The following is a 20,303-nucleotide window of genomic DNA, read 5'->3' as shown; positions in this document are numbered from 1 at the left end:
CTGGATAAAAAACTAAATAAACTTCAGTTAGTGCTAAATACGGCTGCTAGAATCCTGACTAGAACCCCAAAAATGTGATCATATTACTCCAGTGCTAGCATCCCTATCCTGGCTTCTTGTTAAGGCAAGGGCTGATTTCAAGGTTTTACTGCTAACCTACAAAGCATTACATGGGCTTGCTCCTACCTATCTCCCTGATTTGGTCCTGTCGTACATACCTACACGTACGCTACGGTCACAAGACGCAGGCCTCCTAATTGTCCCTAGAATTTCTAAGCAAACAGCTGGAGGCAGGGCTTTCTCCTATAGAGCTCCATTTTTATGGAATGGTCTGCCTACCCATGTGAGAGACGCAGACTCGGTCTCAACCTTTAAGTCTTTACTGGAGACTCATCTCTTCAGTGGGTCATATGATTGAGTGTAGTCTGGCCCAGGAGTGTGAAGGTGAACGGAAAGGCTCTGGAGCAACGAATCGCCCTTGCTGTCTCTGCCTGGCCGGTTCCCCTCTTTCCACTGGAATTCTCTGCCTCTAACCCTATTACAGGGGCTGAGTCACTGGCTTACTGGTGCTCTTTCATGCCGTTCCTAGGAGGGGTGCGTCACTTGAGTGGGTTGAGTCACTGATGTGATTTTCCTGTCTGGGTTGGCGTCCCCCCTTGGGTTGTGCCGTGGCGGAGATCTTTGTAGGCTATACTCGGCCTTGTCTCGGGAAGGTAAGTTGGTGGTTGAAGATATCCCTCTAGTGGTGTGGGGGCTGTGCTTTGGCAAAGTGGGTGGGGCTATATTCTTCCTGTTTTGCCCTGTCTGGGGGTATCATTGGATGGGGCCACAGTGTCTCCTGACCCCTCCTGTCTCAGCCTCCAGTATTTATGCTGTAGTAGTTTGTGTCGGGGGGCTAGGGTCAGTTTGTTATATCTGGAGTACTTCTCCTGTCTTATCCGGTGTCCTGTGTGAATTTAAGTATGCTCTCTCTAATTCTCTCTTTCTTTCTTTCTCTTTCTTTCTCTCTCCCGGAGGACCTGAGCCCTATGACCATGCCTCAGGACTGCCTGGCATGAAGACTCCTTGCTGTCCCCAGTCCAACTGGCCGTGCTGCTGCTCCAGTTTCAACTGTTCTGTCTGCGGCTATGGAATCCTGCCCTGTTCACCGGACGTGCTACCTGTCCCAGACCTGCTGTTTTCAACTCTCTAGAGACAGCAGGAGTGGTAGAGATACTCTTAATGATCGGCTATGAAAAGCCAACTGACCCCTACAACTCATCCAGAACGCCGCAGCCCGTCTGGTGTTCAACCTTCCCAAGTTCTCTCACGTCACCCTGCTCCTCCGCTCTCTCCACTGGCTTCCAGTTGAAGCTCGCATCCGCTACAAGACCATGGTGCTTGCCTACGGAGCTGTGAGGGGAACGGCACCTCAGTACCTCCAGGCTCTGATCAGGCCCTACACCCAAACAAGGGCACTGCGTTCATCCACCTCTGGCCTGCTCGCCTCCCTACCACTGAGGAAGCACAGTTCCCGCTCAGCCCAGTCAAAACTGTTCGCTGCTCTGGCCCCCCAATGGTGGAACAAACTCCCTCACGACGCCAGGACAGCGGAGTCAATCACCACCTTCCGGAGACACCTGAAACCCCACCTCTTTAAGGAATACCTAGGATAGGATAAGTAATCCTTCTCACCCCCCTTTTAAGATTTAGATGCACTATTGTAAAGTGACTGTTCCACTGGATGTCATAAGGTGTATGCACCAATTTGTAAGTCGCTCTGGATAAGAGCGTCTGCTAAATGACTTAAATGTAATGTAAATGTAAATTTACTCCTGAGGTGCTGACTTGCTGCACCCTCGACAACTACTGTGATTATTATTATTTGACCATGCTGGTCATTTATGAACATTTGAACATCTTGGCCATGTTCTGTTATAATCTCCACCTGGCACAGCCAGAAGAGGACTGGCCACCCCACATAGCCTGGTTCCTCTCTAGGTTTCTTCCTCGGTTTTAGCCTTTCCAGGGACTTTTCCCTAGCCACCGTGCTTCTACACCTGTATTGCTTGCTGTTTGAGTTTTTAGGCTGGGTTTCTGTACAGCACTTTGAGATATCAGCTGATGTACGAAGGACTATATAAATAAATTTCATTTGAACACAATAACTTATTTTTAAGTACTTGTTATGAGCTTTCGAGTTTCAAGTGATTTAATTGAATGTAAGATATACATTTCAGTATTATCAACATAATTTCAATAAAACGGTGACGTTTGTTACATTTCCAAATATATTTATTCACTTTTTCCAAGGATTGGACAGTTGGAATATGGACACTACCCACAGCGGATTGCCTTGACATACACTGTAAATGTGCGCGCGTCGTCAACTCTGCGCGCGCTGTCAAGTGCCGTCTCCTCCACGAAAGAGAAAACGGTGGTGCGCGCTCTGTCAGCTGGCAATAACTACTACAGAGTTCATTGAACACAACAAACTGTATGAATGGATTCACCTTCCATAACTCCGAACTTCCGAAGCATATTTCTTTTGACATTTTCTCTTCTGTCTGAATTGATGTGTGGAACTGGGACATCATCATGTCGCGCAGGAAACAAGCAAAGCCTCAACATGTACAGTCGGATCATAATTTGGCTTTATCGGAACGCATTGGTAAGTTTGGGACGAAACTGTAGTCTAAATGGTTATATGGGAACATATGATGCAATTGAAAAATGTGAAGATAATGTAATAGTTGTGTGCAATTCTGTACTAGGTTTAGGGCAATTTTAGGCTTACAGAAATTGCAAATGATTACTTTTTGCATTGTGTGATGATTGACAATGGAGGCTTCATTTTTTTTAAATGTCAAATATTATTGTTAGTCTAATTGTCCATAGCCTTCATTTTATTACTAATAATGTCTCAAAAACAGTCATCACAATTCAATTTTCATGTCAGACATGAAATATGTGTGTCTGCCCCTTTCAATTGAACAGAAATGATGTAGTCATAAATTACGAGTTAACACTTTCTACTATTCCTGGCTAAATAGGTAATACATATTTTTTTATAGTCAATAATTCATTGCAATTGCAGTACTATTTATTGGTGGAAAAAGTACCCAATTGTCATACTTGAGTAAAAGTAAAGATACCTTAATAGAAAATGACGCAAGTAAAAGTGAAAGTTACCCAGTAAAATCTACTTGACTCTAAAAGTATTTGGTTTAAATATACTTAAGTATCAAAAGTAAATGTAATTTCTCAAATATACAGTACCAGTCAAAAGTTTGGACACACCTACTCATTCCAGGGTTTTTCTTTATTTTTGCTGTTTTCTACAATGTAGAATAATAGTGAAGATATCAAAACTATGAAATAACACATATGGAATCACGTAGTAAGCAAAAAAGTGTTAAACTAATCAAAATATATTTTATATTTGAGATTCTTCAAAGTAGCCACCCTTTGCCTTGATGACAGCTTTGTACACTTCTTGGCATTCTCTCAACCAGCTTCATGAGGTGGAATGGAATGCATTTCAATTAACAGGTGTGTCTTGTTAAAAGTTAATTTGTGGAATTTCATTCCTTCTTAATGCGTTTGAGACAGTCAGTTGTGTTGTGACAAGGTAGGGGTGGTATACAGAAGATAGTCCTATTTGGTAAAAGACCAAGTCCATATTTTGGCAAGAACAGCTCAAATAATTGAAGAGAAATGACAGTCCATCATTACTTTAAGACATGAAGTGAGTTACCAGCCTCAGAAATTGCAGCCCAAATAAATGCTTCACAGAGTTCAAGTAACAGACATCTCAACATCAACTGTTCAAAGGAGAATGTGTGAATCAGGCCTTCATGGTCAAATTGCTGCAAAGAAACCACCACTAAAAGGACACCAATAATAAGAAGAGACTTCCTTGGGCCAAGAAACACGAGCAATGGACATTAGACCGGTGGAAATCTGTCCTTTGGTCTGATGAGTCCAGCGGCCGAGTCTTTGTAAGACGCAGAGTAAGTGAACGGATGATCTCCGCATGGGTGGCTCCCACCGTGAAGCATGGAGGAGGAGGTTTGATGGTGTGGGGGTGCTTTAATGGTGACACTGTCTGGGATTTATTTAGAATTCAAGGCACACCTAACCAGCATGGCTACCACAGCATTCTGCAGCGATACACCATCCCATCTGATTTGTGCTTAGTGGGACTATCATTTGATTTTCAACAGGACAATGACCCAACACACCTCCAGGCTGTGTATTGGTTATTTGACCAAGAAGGAGAGTGATGGAGTGCTGCATCAGATGACCTGGCCTCCACAATCATCCGACCTCAACCCAATTGAGATGGTTGAGTTGGACCGCAGAGTGAAAGAAAAGCAGCCAACAAGTGCTCAGCATATGTGGGAACTCCTTCAAGGCTGTTGGCAAAGCATTCCTCATGCAGAATGCCAAAAGTGTGTGAAGCTATCATCAAGGCAAAGGGTGGCAACTTAAAAAAAAATGTGTTTAACACTTTTAGGTTACTACATGATTCCATATGTGTTATTTCATCGTTTTGAAGTCTTCACTATTATTCTACAATGTAGAAAATAGTACCAATAAAGAAAAAACCTTGAATGAGTAGGTGTGTCCAAATGTTTTACTGGTACTGTATATATATAAATAACCTTTACCTCCTTCTTGTCTGTTTCAGGGGCCACCTATGACAGTTTAGCGACTCCCCCCATTTTGGTCTCTTGTACTCATGTCTGCAGCAGATGCTGTGCTGCGTTTGTTGAACTATCAGATCTGGAACTACATGTCAGGGATTGCTCTCCCAATCATTTAGTCCTGATCGTCAATGATAATGAAGATCCAGTGTCGTCTGCTGAAATATTCCATCTAGCCTTGTCGCCTCGTAAAGCAGTGGAACCAGGCGAAACAGTCAACAACTCTGAAATGGAGGAGTGCGGCGATCTGTCGGAGGAGAAGTCAGAAGTGAAGGAAGAATCCATGAATGTTTCAAGAACTAACAATAGCCATTTCCGGCTAGATAGCCCCAGTAGCATCAGTAGCAGCCGGAAAAGCAGTACTGACAGCAAGACTGACATTGTTTCATGTACCTCAGTTCTCCCAATTTCACTACCTCAACCTGGCAGCGATCTGTTGGAACATCAGGGGACATTCTCATGGTTCAACAGCAATGTCATCATTGAAAACCTAGAAAGCACTAAAGTGGCAGTGGCCCAGTTTCCCCAGCAGAGCCGATCAGACAACGGCAGCAGTGGCAGCGGTAAGATGGCTGTCTCTTCTCTGATGGAACAACTCCTGGCCTTGCAGCTGCATCAGATTCACCAGCTGCAGCTGATTGATCAGATTCGTCACCAGGTCTTACTATTTGCTTCCCAGAGGTCTGAGGTATCAGAGACACTGACACAAACACCCATCAGCTGCCCTCAGGTTAGTCTAGCATCAACGCAGGCCAGCCAGTTGACAACCCTCAGTTCCCATCTCTCCCAGCAGCTAGCTGCAGCTGCTGGGTTAGCCCAGAGTCTCGCCAGCCAGTCTGCCAGCATCGGACACTTTAAGCGATTAACAGCAAAAGTACAATTACCACAGAGCCCCTTTGGAAGGAGTATTGTACACTCTAGCACTGAACCCTTGCAAAGTATACGTAAACACATAGCTTCAGCAGTTAGCAAGCCCCACTCTAGAAAGAAGTACACTCATGCTAGCGGTCTGTACCCTCAACTCAATTTTTCAGCCCAAACCATAAGTAACTCACCGGCACTTGGCACAGGTAGCTTGTTAAACCGATCAAATACACCACATCTACCTCAGCCACCACCCAGCAATCAAATACTCTCTAGCGCTGGACCAAGCATTGGCACAATTGTGCAGGACCTGAATCCCTTAAAGGCGCTGGCCGGACAAAGGAAAGGAAAACCATCCAATGTGACTTCTTTCGAACCCAAAAGCTCTTCCAAAGAGGCCTTCTTTAAACATGAATGCAGGTTTTGCACTAAGGTTTTTGGGAGTGACAGTGCCTTACAGATCCATTTGCGATCCCACACTGGGGAGAGGCCATACAAGTGCAACATCTGCGGGAATCGTTTCTCCACCCGTGGGAACTTGAAGGTACACTTCCAGCGGCACAAAGAGAGGTTCCCCCATACCCAAATGAACCCTTACCCTGTTCCAGAACACCTGGACAACATCCCAACCAGCACAGGAATCCCTTATGGCATGTCTATACCACCAGAAAAAAAAGTTACATGCTGGCAGGATACTAAACCATCCCTAGCCACCTTGACTACTTCTGTAGGCCTGTTGCTCCAAACTGGATCACCCAACTTACCCTTTCTCATCAAGAAAGAGGAGCAGCCTGTTTCAATAACTGCATATTCCAGTCCAGTTGTACGTGATTCATCGAGTGCAGTGAAGAGCGTAGACTTGATAGAGGCTGGAAAAGTCCCAAAGTTCCACACCATGAATCTGAAAACAGACAACGTTATACCTCCCTTGACCTTTAGCTCGAAGATGAGCTCCACAACAGAAAGATCAGCTGACTATGTATCTGTCAATGTCACTTCCATCAGCACAAATCCCATCAAGTTGGAGCAGTTCAAGACCAAACATCCCTTCAGAGGAGGAGTCCTTGATCCCATGCAGACATCAGAGACCTTGAAACTCCAGCAGCTGGTTGAGAACATTGACAAGAAGGTGACAGACCCCAATGAGTGTGTCATTTGCAACCGCAAACTCAGTTGTCAGAGCGCCCTCAAGATGCACTACCGCACCCACACAGGAGAGCGGCCCTTCAGATGTAAAGTGTGCGGACGGGCGTTCTCCACCAAAGGGAACCTGAAGACGCACCATGCGGTTCATCGCACCACACCGCCACTGAGGGTCCACCATTCCTGCCCTATCTGCCAGAGGAAGTTCACTAACGCTGTTGTCCTTCAGCAGCACATCCGTATGCATATGGGTTGCCAGATTCCCAACACCCCTCTCTCTGAACAGAACTACCCAATGTCAATGGAGTCTGATGGAGGTTCAATAGATGAGACGAAATTAGAAAAGTTGGAGAACCCTTCTGATGATTTAGACTTCAATGACAGTGAGATCGCAGGCATGTCTAGGTTTAATAACTCCTCGTCCAGCAGCATGTCTTCCTCTCCATCTGATAGTACAGGAGCAGGCTCCTCTGATCCCGAAAGGACAACTAACTATCATAAGCCAGTGGAGGAGAAGCAGGTCAACTGGTTTAAGACGAAGGTCTATGACTCGTCATCTCTTGGAGGTGATCGAAGTGGTGGGAGCCTTGCTGTTTCTGAGAATACCGTTGACAAGCAGTCTCTTTCCCAAAGCAAGGGTGTTCCAGTATGTTCTAGCCCCACAAGCTTTGAGGAAATGTACCAGAAAGCTTTATCCCAGGCACATATCAATCCAAACCTTTTGCAGTTCACTGGCACTGGTCCACTGGTGTCCCTTGACCATCTAAACTCTTTAAACCCACTGAAGGATCCCACTAACATGGTCTACACTTTCCGTGAACAACTAGGCATATTCAAGAACACTGAATGTGATATTTGTGGTAAGACCTTTGCCTGCCAAAGTGCCTTGGACATCCATTATCGAAGCCATACCAGGGAGAGACCATTTATTTGTACAGCTTGCAACAGAGGGTTTTCCACCAAGGGGAACCTCAAGCAGCACATGCTAACACATCAGATGAGGGACCTGCCATCCAAGTTGTTTGAGCCCACCACTCCCAGCATTGCCTCATGCCCCGACAACTCTCTACATCCTCTGAGCACCCAAATGATCAAGAAAGAAGTGAACAGATTCCTGGGTAGTGCCCGCTATGGGGTACCAAGGGATCTTCTAGGCAGTTTGCATTTGAGGACGTCCTCTGCCTCTTCCTCCCCAGCGCTTGCCTCCCCGCCACCTCGACGGACTCCCAAGCAGCATTACTGCCACACTTGTGGGAAAACCTTCTCTTCTTCTAGTGCCCTGCAAATCCACGAGAGGACTCACACTGGGGAGAAGCCGTTTGCCTGCACTGTCTGTGGTCGGGCATTCACCACCAAAGGAAATCTGAAGGTACATTCCACTTTTACACTTATGAGATAGGGTTTAGAGAGATTGTCAAGAAACAAAATGTGAAAACTGTGAAAGAGATGGACACTTGATATAAAATCATGCCAAGTGCAGCTTTTTTTTCTTCATTAATTCAGTATATATAATTTCGAAAACCCAGAACGGAAATCTTGCGCCAGTTACTTGATTCAAGTCTATGGGCCAAATGTCCCCTCCCGTTCTGAATTTCAAAAGATGCTCACACCTGCAAAATCTTGATTTTTCCAACTAATCAGTGGCGAAAAAAACAGTTCACCGGAACAACTGTTGCTTGTTAGTCTTCTGACAGATGTTACGATACCATTTATGTTACGTACTCTGTCCACGAGAAATGTAGTATATCGAACCATTTGTCTTCATTAAAGGAGTGTGACTCACCATTGCTCTCTTCCCAATGTAGGTCCATATGGGAACTCACATGTGGTGTAGCACCCCCACCAGGCGAGGACGCAGACTGTCTGTGGACGGACCATTGATGTTTATGGGAACTCATCATGTGAAGCTACCAGAGCCTCCCCAGAGGCCAGACATTAGGTCCAGTAATGGAGACTCCTTTTTTATCTGGAACCACTGTACAACAAACTCCTTCTCTAAGAACTTGGCCATGAGGACCAGTGATATCTCAGTCGTAGGTGGGCCTCACCTCTCTGGACCAATGGGGCATGGGGCCAGCTCACCCATAGGGGGCGTAAATGTTGGTCAGGACAAATTTCACCATACAGAACACAATGCTGCTCTTGCTCTGCCTGGTAAAGATGATACCAAAAGAGCGACTCACTTCTGTTTCACTCGTTTGATAGAAGAGAGGAAGGAAATGATTACAAATTAAAGAGTCTGAATATTATCTTAGGAGGAAATTAACTGCGATGTTGGAATAAACAGAGTTCTTTGGAGTTTGTATATAAATGATAATAACCTTATTTGGAGTCAAGTGGCTAGGAAAGTCTCTCTGATTTTCAGTGTGCTTATTAGAGTTGGACTCAATTTTTATTACCTATTCACATGGGTAGAGTAGCCTACTGGTTGTGTACAGTAGCCTACTGGTTGTGTACAAATGGGACTCCCTACAGCTTTCTCAGTTTATTACCAATCCCACAAGGTATGACTCCAAACACCCAGAAAAGGCTACTCTCCTTGATGTTATCTTGACAAATAATCATGATAGGTATCAGTTTGGTGTTTTCTGTAATGACCTTAGTGGTCACTGTTTTACAGCCTGTGTTCGTAATGGCTGCTCAGTGAAACGACCTGTCCTAATTTGTCATAGACGCTTGCTAAAAAACTTCCAGCATGACCTGTCCTGGTACAGAATCAGCTTGATCCCCTCTATCGAAAACGATTGGACCTTATTTTTTTATATTTTCAGTGATATTGTTAACAAACATGCCTCTATACAGAAAATGATAATTAAAAACAGGTTCAGCCCCTGGTTCGACCTTGATCTTGCAGAGTTACTTCACCTCAAGGCTTGGCACATGCATACACAGGCTGACTGGCTCTCTTTCAGGCAAATGAGAAATAAGTGCACTCAGGCCTTCCGGAAGGACAAAGTTAGTTACTTTAAGCAGCAGTTCTCTCTCTGTGGATCTAACCTCAAGAAGTTCTGGAAAACCTGGAGACCTGGAGAATAAACCCTCCTCCTTACAGCTGCCAATGTCTCTTAAAGTTGAAGATGTGGTTGTTACTGACAAGAAGCACATGGCTGAGCTTTTTAATCACCACTTCATTAAGTCAGGATTCATATTTGACTTAGTCATGCCTCCTTGCCCTTTTCCTCATCTCCCACCCCTTCTAATGTGACTAGCCCCGATGCTCCTCCCTCTTTTTCGCTCCCGCCCCGCGACAAAGCTTCTGCCTGCAGGCGGTCACTGAGTCCAAGGTGCTAAAGGAGCTCCTTAAATTTGACCCCCAAAAACATCTGGGTGTAGATTGTTTAGACCCTTTCTTCTTTAAGGTTGCTGCACCTATAATCGCCAAGCCTATCTCTGACCTTTTTAACCTGCCTCTCCTCTCTGTGGAGGTTCCTATTGCTTGGAAGGCAGCTACGATTCGTCTTTTATTTAGAGGGGAGATCAAGCTGATCCTAACTGTTATAAGCCTATTTCTATTTTGCCCTGTGTATCAAAAGTGTTGGAAAAACTTGGCAATAATCAACTGACTAGTATACAATCAGGTTTCCGCTCAGGTTATGGATGTGTCACTGCAACCTTAAAGATCTTCAATGATGTCACCATTGCCCTTGATTCTAAGCAATGTTGTGCTGCTATTGACTTGGCCAAAGCTTTTGATACGGTAGACCATTCAATTCTTGTGGGCCGGCTAAGGAGTATTGGTGTCTCTGAGGGTTCTTTAGCCTGGTTTGCTAACTACCTCTCTCAAAGAATGCAGTGTATAAAGTCAGAACATCTGCTGTCTCAGCCACTGCCTGTCACCAAGGGTGTACCCCAAGGCTTGATCCTAGGCCCCACGCTCTTCTCAATTTACATCAACAACATAGCTCAGGCAGTAGGAAGCTCTCTCATCCATTTATATGCAGATGATAGAGTATTATACTCAGCTGGCCCCTCCCCGTATTTTGTGTTAAGCGCTCCACAACAAAGATTTCTTAGTGTCGAACAAGCTTTCTCTGCCCTTAACCTTGTTCTGAACACTGCCAAAACAAAGGTCATGTGGTTTGGTAAGAAGAATGCCCCTCTCCCCAAAGGTGTGATTACTACTGCTGAGGGTTTAGAGCTTTTGAGGTAGTCACCTCATACAAGAACTTGGGAGTATGGCTAGATGGTACAATGTCCTTCTCTCAGCACATATCAAAGCTGCAGGATAAAGTTAAATCTAGACTTGGTTTCCTCTATCGTAATCTCTCCTCTTTCACCCAAGCTGTCAAACTAACCCTGTTTCAGATGACCGTCCTCCCATGCTAGATTACGGTGACATAATTTATAGATCGGCAGGTAAGGGTGCTTTCGAGTGGCTAGATGTTCTTTACCATTTGGCCATCAGATTTGCCACCAATGCTCCTTATGGGACACATCACTGCACTCTTTACTCTTCTGTAAACTGGTCATCTCTGTATACCCTTCGCAAGGGTTGATGCTTATTTATAAAACCCTTTTAGGCCTCACTCCCCCCTATCTGAGACATCTACTGCAGCCCTCATCCTCAATATACAACACCCGTTCTGCCAGTCACATACTGTTAAAAGGTCCCCAAAACACACACATCCTTGGGTGGCTCGTCCTTTCAGTTCACTGCAGCTAGCGACTGGAACAAGCTGCAACAAATACTCAAACTGGACAGTTTTATCTCAATCTTTTCATTCAGACTCAATCATGGACACTCCTACTAACAGTTGTGGGTGCTTTGCGTGATGTATTGTTGTCTCCATGTTTGTAAACTGTGCTGCTGCCATATTGTGCTGCTACCATGTTGTTGTCATGTTGTGTTGCTACCATGCTGTGTTGTCATGTATTGCTGCCATGCTATGTTGTTGTCTTAGGTCTCTCTTTATGTAGTGATTTTGATTTAGATTTTTAACTGACTTGCCTATTTAAATAAAGGTTAAATAAATTAAATTAAACGTTTTTTAAAAGTCTGACATTTTAAAGTGGAAATTACAAACTTTAGAAGCGCTTTATAAAACATTGAATACACTACAAGTTTGCGTTTCCTGCTGAGCAGGAGCATTCTCAGCAACAAAAGGGTGATCAAATTAAAATCCTATAATCTGTAATTATGTTTTTTTTTATCGTTGAGGTATTGATGTTATTGAAGAGGAATTCAACTTGTAATATATAGTATCTTTTGTCATATCTTTGTAAAATACATGGATAGATAATTTATGTGTGTCAATATCAATGTTCTATTGTAATTCGTGTTAGTTTGATATTTCTCAAAACAACAACATATGAATAGTATGTAATAATGATGTTCAACATAAAATAAGGAGGCAACATATAATGTACATGTAGATTAACTGTAAACTGTTACTTAAGGTGCTGTAATATATTGTAAATCACTTTTCCATTGGTTTTCAGAAAATGAGTGGCATTATAGAACAATATTATTTCACAACTTCTGTACCTCAGTGGTTGTTGAATCCTATTCTATGATATGCTGTGGACACTTATCGCAATACCCCTGTTCAGTAACAATTGATATACAGGTTAACGGTAAAGCTGCACCTCAAATTAACATTTTTGAGATTGAGATGGGATATAGCTTTAAATTATTGTCCTTCTAGATGCTCCTTCTAGATGCCCCTATTTCTGTCCTGAGGTGTATGGTCACCACATTCAGAATTCAGGTGTGTGTGTGTGTGTGCTTGCACACCCGCATCTGATGCCCTCTGCTGAAGATACTCTGTGTTCATTTGTTATGACATATCACTTTCCAGGTAACAGCTAATGCAGACATGCTGCCCTAAAGCAGATGAATTTTCAAAGTGACTTGTTGTCTTTCCTGTTGTGTGCTACACCGTGTCACTGTTAAATTGGAGACAATGCGATGTCAGTCACTCGGGATATTATGTGTGGTTATCTTGACACCTGGACTCAACATTGTCTTGCTATCATATTGTCAATTTGTCAGTGTTTAAACGAAGACCAATGACCGTATTATGGCTTTATTTTTTCAAACATTGCTGCAAGTTTAATTTCACATTTTCAATAAATTCTGAAACGTTTTCTGTTTGAATATTTTCATGTTGATACAATAACTCATCAAATGTAGATTTGAGCCAGGACTGTTGTCTCCTGTTCTACACTAGGGAGTAAACCTGTTATAAAATGCACCACCAGTCTGACTTCCCACTGGTTGTGAAACACTACCCCATTGAGTCATCTATGCAGCCTGTATGGCTGTAGCAGGAGCCCAGTGAAAAGCTGAACGAAATGCACAACACCTCTGACTAATAATGGCCACTAATATGTCCATTGACAGTAACCACATTCATCCCACATATCAAATCTCCTGTGAAAGAGACATGGTCCCTGTGCCACTGTCACAACCTATTGCACATATGTCACAGTCCCACTGACCAGCTGACAGGGCTGAAACCTTAAACCAGCCCTCTGTCATTAGCATTAGAACATGAGTAATCAACTGGAATGAACCATCGCAGAGCCCTAAACAAAGGCCAGTTGGTCTGAAGCTTTTCAAAGATATATATCTGATAGAGACAGAGATGAATCAGTCACACGCATGCGGACACACACACACGCACACACACACACCATACAATTTGTTCAAGTGTGTTATCACTTGAGATATAACTGAAGTCATAAGCCATGTTAAAATTTGGAGAATTTTGATGTTCTCTTTCTGAGAAATTAGATACTGGCAAGCTGAAAGGTTTTCAACAATATGTATTGATTGTCAGACTGAGTTTGCCCGTGACTTGCCAAAAAATAACAGGTAAAGTCGAAACAGTTGGTTAACTAGTTCACATTTTATAATCTTCTGAATGTGAGTCTGACACCGCAGAAAATATCTCTGGTGATATCAATCTTACAAATGAATGGTTTGTGTGGGTGTGAGTGAGTGTATGTGCTTCACAGTGGAATAATGTCCTTGGTGTTGACTCGTTCCACAATAGAACCATAGAATACTCTGGACTACATTACAAAATGATTATATCTCTGTCCAGGTTTCCAGTGGATTTTTTAAATATTTTCAGTGTTTTTCAGAATACATTGAAGTGGAACAGACAGAGGAGTAAGGCAGGTTGGGGTTTCAGAAGCCGCACACAATGAACCCAACAGTGAACTTTTTAAACTCATCGCAGGAAAACAAACGTGCCTTTCTAATCATTGCATATTTCACTTCAAAACTGCAGAGGTCAGCATGCTGTTTGCAAGATGGCATTTCCTTTGTAAGCATTTGAACAGTGATCATCACACTTTTGTTGCAGTGACAATGGAAATATTCAATAACAGAAGACCTGCCAAATCTCCGGCAGGGTGAAAATCTAACACCCCCCCTTCCCCGAACCAGAGCGTTGTCAACATTGTTCTTATGCTTTTGTGTCTATCTGACGTGCCTATTGCACAGATCATTTCTGATCATAAACTTGCATGGGTCAACTGTTTCATGGTGACCCGGCCGGGCCGGCACTGTTTATGCCTGTGTTTCTAGAGCGAGGTTGGCAGCAGGCAGCTTAGGCCTGGTACATATTTGTCAACCTTCTGATAGCTCCAAGCTCATAGCTGGCTTAGTTCTGTCACCTAGTACTGTATAGCCTCTCAATTTGAACATCACAAGAATTGTGTTATTATCTGAATAGAGTTATAGGCCCCACTTTAAATTAACTGCAACTCGTGAATGCCATCTTTACAGGCATTAAGGGTCTATGAAGGTTTAGTGTGGCTTCATGAAGCCTTAACAGTATTACTTTGTTGAAAGTATGACTAGAAGGGTGATTCCATACTAATAATAATCAGTTATTTAAAATGACTTGGTGGGCTACTTTTTTGTAAATGTTTTCTGTTAGCTGCACTTTGCATTTTTCTACAAATAACCTCATGTATGAAATCTTTAATGAATGAAGCTGTTCTTCCATCCAGACATTTCTCTTCTCGTCCATTAGTAAGGGCTGGGGCCTCATAACTGACACTTAACGTTAACATAATCTTTCAAGTCTGCTTGATTTTATACAGGTATGTATTTATCAGTCACTGCCTGAATCCATAAAACCACATTGTGTGGATTTAGTTAGTTAACAGTGACAAATAGCATTGTGTTGATGCGTCTGTCATCAGTCATACTGTATGATCATTTCTTCTTCCATTATCAACGAATCACACCATTGCCCTCATCATAGGATAACAGCTCATGTCTGTGATATTAGTAGATATGGATTTAGTGGTGTGTCAGTAATACTATTGTTTGTGTCCTCACTCCTCTCACTGCTGTAAGCTGCCCTCTCCCTTTACAAGCTCACTGTTGATCATACCTGTATTAAATCAATCAATATATCTCATCTCTCAATGTTGCATTGAGGCATATGCCAAAAACAGAGAGCCAACATCCAAAATACCTTTCTTATTCAGTATGTCCTATACAGTGGGGTAAGCTCTACTTTGAGTGACATTGTATCAGGTGTAGCGGTGTATAAGTTATCCTTCCCTCAGGGTTGGCTAGTTCTCTGTCTATCCTAATATCACTCAGCACCTGTCATCTTAACCTCATATCCTCACTAAACACCTGATCTCCACTTTGTCACACACAGCATCCGCCTGCTTATATGTTTTCATTCATTATTATGGTAGCCTGTGGCTAGGAGAGTCTGCACCTGGGCTGCATTCCTCTAGGGCTACTGGATTGCGTTTGTTTTCTAGTAATCTTGTATCTTTTCGACCCAGTTGATGTACAAAAGACATGACAGTATTTCATTCTGACCAGCAGGCCTCTGACCTCCAATACATGGGATGTGTCCCAAATTGCACTCTATTCCCTATATAGTGCATTACTTGGAGTTTTAGAAAAATGTTTCAAGTTGATGATTGACAGGGACAGATAGCCCTTTAAAAATCCTGCTGAGAGATGGGTAACCCTAAAAACAACCATTGGATGCGCCCCAAGTGTAGCCTAGTGGTTAGAGTGTTGGACTAGTAACCGGAAGGTTGCGAGTTCAAACCCCCGAGCTGACAAGGTACGAATCTGTCGTTCTGCCCCTGAACAGGCAGTTAACCCACTGTTCCTAGGCCGTCATTGAAAATAAGAATATGTTCTTAACTGACTTGCCTGGTTAAATAAAGGTAAAATTAAAAAAAATATATATTTTATTTTTAAATGGCACCCTAGTCCCTGTATAGTGCACCACATTTGACCAGAGCCCTATGACAGCAGCGCTAGTGTGGTGTTTCATTCAGTGAGAGAGCAGTGTGCTTTCTGAATAGTAATAGCTGGGTGCTGCTGTGGTGTCTGTGTCACAGAGGAGAGATGAAGGATTTGAGCAGGGTTGTGGGGGTGAGGGTGGACATGGAAGAAGATAGTGAGAGAGGTGAAACATTGCCGTTCACAAGGTTTTGATCCACCCAAGAGGAGCAAGAGAGAGATCACCTGAGCTTCACTGAGATTAGTAGGGGGAGAACGGGGAAGGAGAGGATAGAGAAGAGAGAGAGAGAGAGAGAGAGAGAGAGAGAGAGAGAGAGAGAGAGAGAGAGAGAGAGAGAGAGAGAGAGAGAGAGAGAGATACAGCATATATCTCCCCATTCACTCCCTATTCTGCTCTTTAACTTGACACATAGTAGAGGAAACTGTCATTGTAAATAACAGCATTACCCATGCATTGTGAATAATGCCTGTATAATAATTATTAAAACCTGATAGGGTATAGCCTACTGGATCCATCTGAAAATCTTAGTATGAATCCTGTGTTGTCCAAGCAAGTGGTTAATACCAGTTCAGTTAAGGTGAATGACAAACACATGCATCTCCTACTATCTGCAGCTATACCTTTTATCAGTAACCTATAATATAAATATGCAAATTTACTGCTCAGTCATTACAATCTTCACTAGAGGCTATTCACCTCCTTATAGAGTTCATTTGCATTGGTAGAGGGACCATGCATCATTGCGTGACACTTTTGAAACCAAATATTAATCAACTGTGAGACTGAGGCCTGAATTGGCCCAAATCTGGCAGGCTGATGTACAAACAGCAAGGCTATGGACTTTTATCAAATCAAATCTTATTGGTCACATATATAATATGTGGAAAAAGGGAAGGGGTCTAAATGCTTTCCGAATGCACTGTACATCGTATCTGTTCTTGTAGTGCTGAGTCACACACACACACACGTTGTTTTACTGTCCTTGTGGGGACCAAACAATTGATACCCATTAAAAATCCTATCCAATTGATACCCATTCAAAAGCCTCCCGGATGGAGCAGTGGTCTAGGGCACTGCATAGCAGTGCTAGCTGTGCCACCAGAGACTCTGGGTTTGCGCCAAGGCTCTGTCTTAGCCGGCCGCGACTGGGAGGTCTGTGGGGCGACGCACAATTGGCCTAGTGTCGTCCGGGTTTGGCCGGTAGGGATAACCTTGTCTCATTGCGCATCGCGCTCATCGCGCACTAGCGACACCTGTGGCGGGCTGTGGCGGGCTGGGCGCAGTGCACGTTAACCAGGTCGCCAGACACATTGGTGCGGCTGGCTTACGGGTTGGATACGCGCTGTGTTAAGAAGCAGTGCGGCTTGGTTGGGTTGTGTTTTGGAGGACGCATGGCTTTCGACCTTGGTCTCTCCCGAGCCCGTACGGGAGTTGTGGCGATGAGACAAGATAGTAACTACTAACAATTGGATACCACGAAATTGGGGAGAAAAGGGAGTAAAATGTTAAAAAATATATATATCCTAACTGTAACCCCAAAATCTTACCCGAATTGTAACCCTTAGGCCTAAAATGCCTTTTTCCTTGCGGGGACTATCCTTGAAGGACTTCTGGTCCCCACAAGGATAGTAAAACCAGAAACACACACACAGATAAACACAAACAATGGCTCATCAGTTACTCTCGATTATCATATCAGCCAGCTGCCCTGAGACATAATTTGTGAACAATGGTGTACCAGCATGTCCAGGCGGGCAGCGTGCCATGCTTGGCGGACAGAATTCATAGTCATATTCAGTACCAGTCAATCCAGTTGTTGTACAGTCAGTGGGTGCGTCCCAAATGGTACCCTATGCCCTATATAGTGCACTACTTTTGATAAGGGGCCATAGGTAGTGCAATATATGACACTGTCCAGACCACTGTAACACAGCTGGCCTGGACAGTGTCATTTTCTCATGATGTCAGCACAGAAAAGACCAATGAAACAGAAATAGAATGATAGGCCTCTAATGGCAATACTAACAGATTGCAGACAAATGATTTCAAATCAGGTGCGTGCTCAGTCCCCTCCTTTACTCCTGTGTTCACTCATGACTGCACGGCCAGGCAGGACTCGACTCCAACACTATCATTAAATTTGCCGATGACACAACAGTGGTAGTCCTGATCACAGACACTGTCGAAATAGCCGTTAGGGAGGATGTCCTGGCCGTGTGGTTCCAGGACAACAACCTATCCCTCAACGTGACCAAGACAAAGGAGATGATTGTGGACTACAGGAAAAAGAGGACCGAGCACACCCCCATTCTCATCGACGGGGCTGCCGTGGAGCAGGTTGAGAGCTTCAAGTTCCTTGGTGTCCACATCACCAACAAACTAACATGGTCCAAGCATACCAAGACAGTTGTGAAGAGGGCCTGACAAAACCTATTCCCCCTCAGGAGACTGAAAGGATTTGGCATGGGTCCTCAGATCCTCAAAAGGTTCCACAGCTGCACCATCAAGAGCACCCTGACTGGTTGCATCACTGCCTGGTATTGCAACTCCTTGGCCTCCGACTGCAAGGCACTACAGAGGGTAGTGCGAACGGCCCAGTACATTACTGGGGCCAAGCTTCCTGCCATCCAGGTCCTCTATACCAGGCGGTGTCAGAGAAAGGCCCTAAAAATTGTTAAAGACTCCAGCCACCCTAGTCGTAGACTGTTCTCTCTGCTACCGCACTGCAAGCGGTACCGGAACGCCAAGTCTAGGTCCAAGAGGCTTCTAAACAGCTTCTATCCCCAAGCCATAAGACTGCTGAACATCTAATCAAATGGCTACCAAGACTATTTGCATTACCACCACTCTCTTTATACCGTTGCTACTCTCTGTTGTTGTCATCTATGCATAGTTACGTCAATAACTCTACCTACATGTACATACTACCTCAACTAACCGGTACCCGCCTGTATATAGTCTCACTATTGTTGTTTTACTGCTTCTCTTTAATTACTTGTTACTTTTGTCTCTTATTCTTGTCCGGATTTTTTAAAACTGCATTGTTGGTTGTGGGCTCTTCACTGTACCTGTTGTATTCGGTGCATGTGACTAACACAATTTGATTTGATATGGTCCCACATTTGTCAGAGCAAAAACAAAGCCATAAGGCCTGAAGGAATTGTCCGTGGAGCTCTGAGACAGGATTGTGTCGAGGCACAGATCTGGGGAAGGGTACTTAAAAATGTCTGCAGCATTGAACGTCCCCCAGTGGCCTCCATCATTCTTAAATGGAAATAGTTTGGAACCACCAAGACTCTTCCTAGAGCTGGCCGCCCGGCCAAACTGAGCAATCCACGGAGAAGGGCCTTGATCAGGGAGATGACCAAGAACCCGATGGTCACTCTGACAGAGCTCCGGAGTTCCTCTGTTGAGATGGGAGAACCTTCCAGAATAACAGCCATCTCTGCAGCCCTCCACCAATCAGGCCTTTATGGTAGTGGCCAGATGGAAACCACTCCTCAGTAAAATGAACATGACAGACTGCTTGGAGTTTGCCAAAAGGCACCTAAATGACTCTCAGACTATGAGAAACAAGATTTGAGAGATTGAGGGAAAGATGAACAGAGCAAAGTACAGGAGGAGCAGGAGTGGCTTCGGGACAAGTCTTTGAATGTCCTTGAATGTGCCCAGCCAGAGCCCGAACTTGCACCCGATCGAACATCTCTGTGCAGCAAAGTTCCTATCCAACCTGACAGAGCTTGAGAGGATTTGCAGAGAAGAATTGTAGAAACTCCCAAAATACAGGTGTGCCAAGCTTTTAGCGTCATACCCAAGAAGACTCAAGGCTGAAATCGCTGCCAAAGGTGCTTCAACAAAGTACTGAGTAAATGGTCTGAATGCTTATGTAAATATGATATTTCATCTTCAATCTACACCTTATTTCGCTTTTTCATTGTGGGGTACTGTGTGTAGATTGATGAGGGGGGAAAACTACAATTTAATACATTTTAGAACAAGTAACTTAACAAAATGTGAAAAAAAGGGAAGGGGTCTGAATAATTTCCAAATGCACTGTATCCTACCGCTAAACCCAATTAGCATTTCCCCCTTCAATTTCTCCAAGGGTTATTGAAATTTGTAATACTGTACTTTACAATGGACTGCATTAGTAATAATTTCAACAAGCAATGGGTCTTTTATGTTGATTTCTTTTCTATACTGAGTTTCTATTTAAGCTGCCATTCCTAATGATGTAGGATCTTAATTTGATCAGTCTTTTGTTGTTGAGAATTTTACTGCCTGTCAGGGAATGCAGATGAGCTTCCTGATTTACATAAATTCACTGAAAACCCACACTAACATATGTTTATATACACTGCTCAAAAAA

The 20,303-nt window shown here is 43.7% G+C and overlaps 1 protein-coding gene across 1 annotated transcript; it reads left to right on the top strand.

Annotated features, from left to right (window-relative positions):
* Positions 1–2,577: 2,577 nt before the first annotated feature.
* On the top strand, positions 2,578–10,678 carry LOC118396047 (sal-like protein 1). The gene is made up of 3 exons (XM_035790187.2): positions 2,578–2,650; positions 4,673–8,064; positions 8,501–10,678. Exons 1-3 carry the CDS (start codon positions 2,578–2,580, stop codon positions 8,927–8,929), a joined length of 3,894 nt encoding a protein of 1,297 aa, XP_035646080.1. The 3' UTR covers positions 8,930–10,678.
* The last annotated feature ends 9,625 nt before the right edge of the window (positions 10,679–20,303 follow it).

This window comes from Oncorhynchus keta, chromosome 17 (assembly GCF_023373465.1).
Source record: "Oncorhynchus keta strain PuntledgeMale-10-30-2019 chromosome 17, Oket_V2, whole genome shotgun sequence".
NCBI lineage: Eukaryota > Metazoa > Chordata > Actinopteri > Salmoniformes > Salmonidae > Oncorhynchus > Oncorhynchus keta.
The sequence above is the reverse complement of the archived record's forward strand: the minus strand, read 5'-3'. Positions and strand labels throughout refer to the sequence as shown.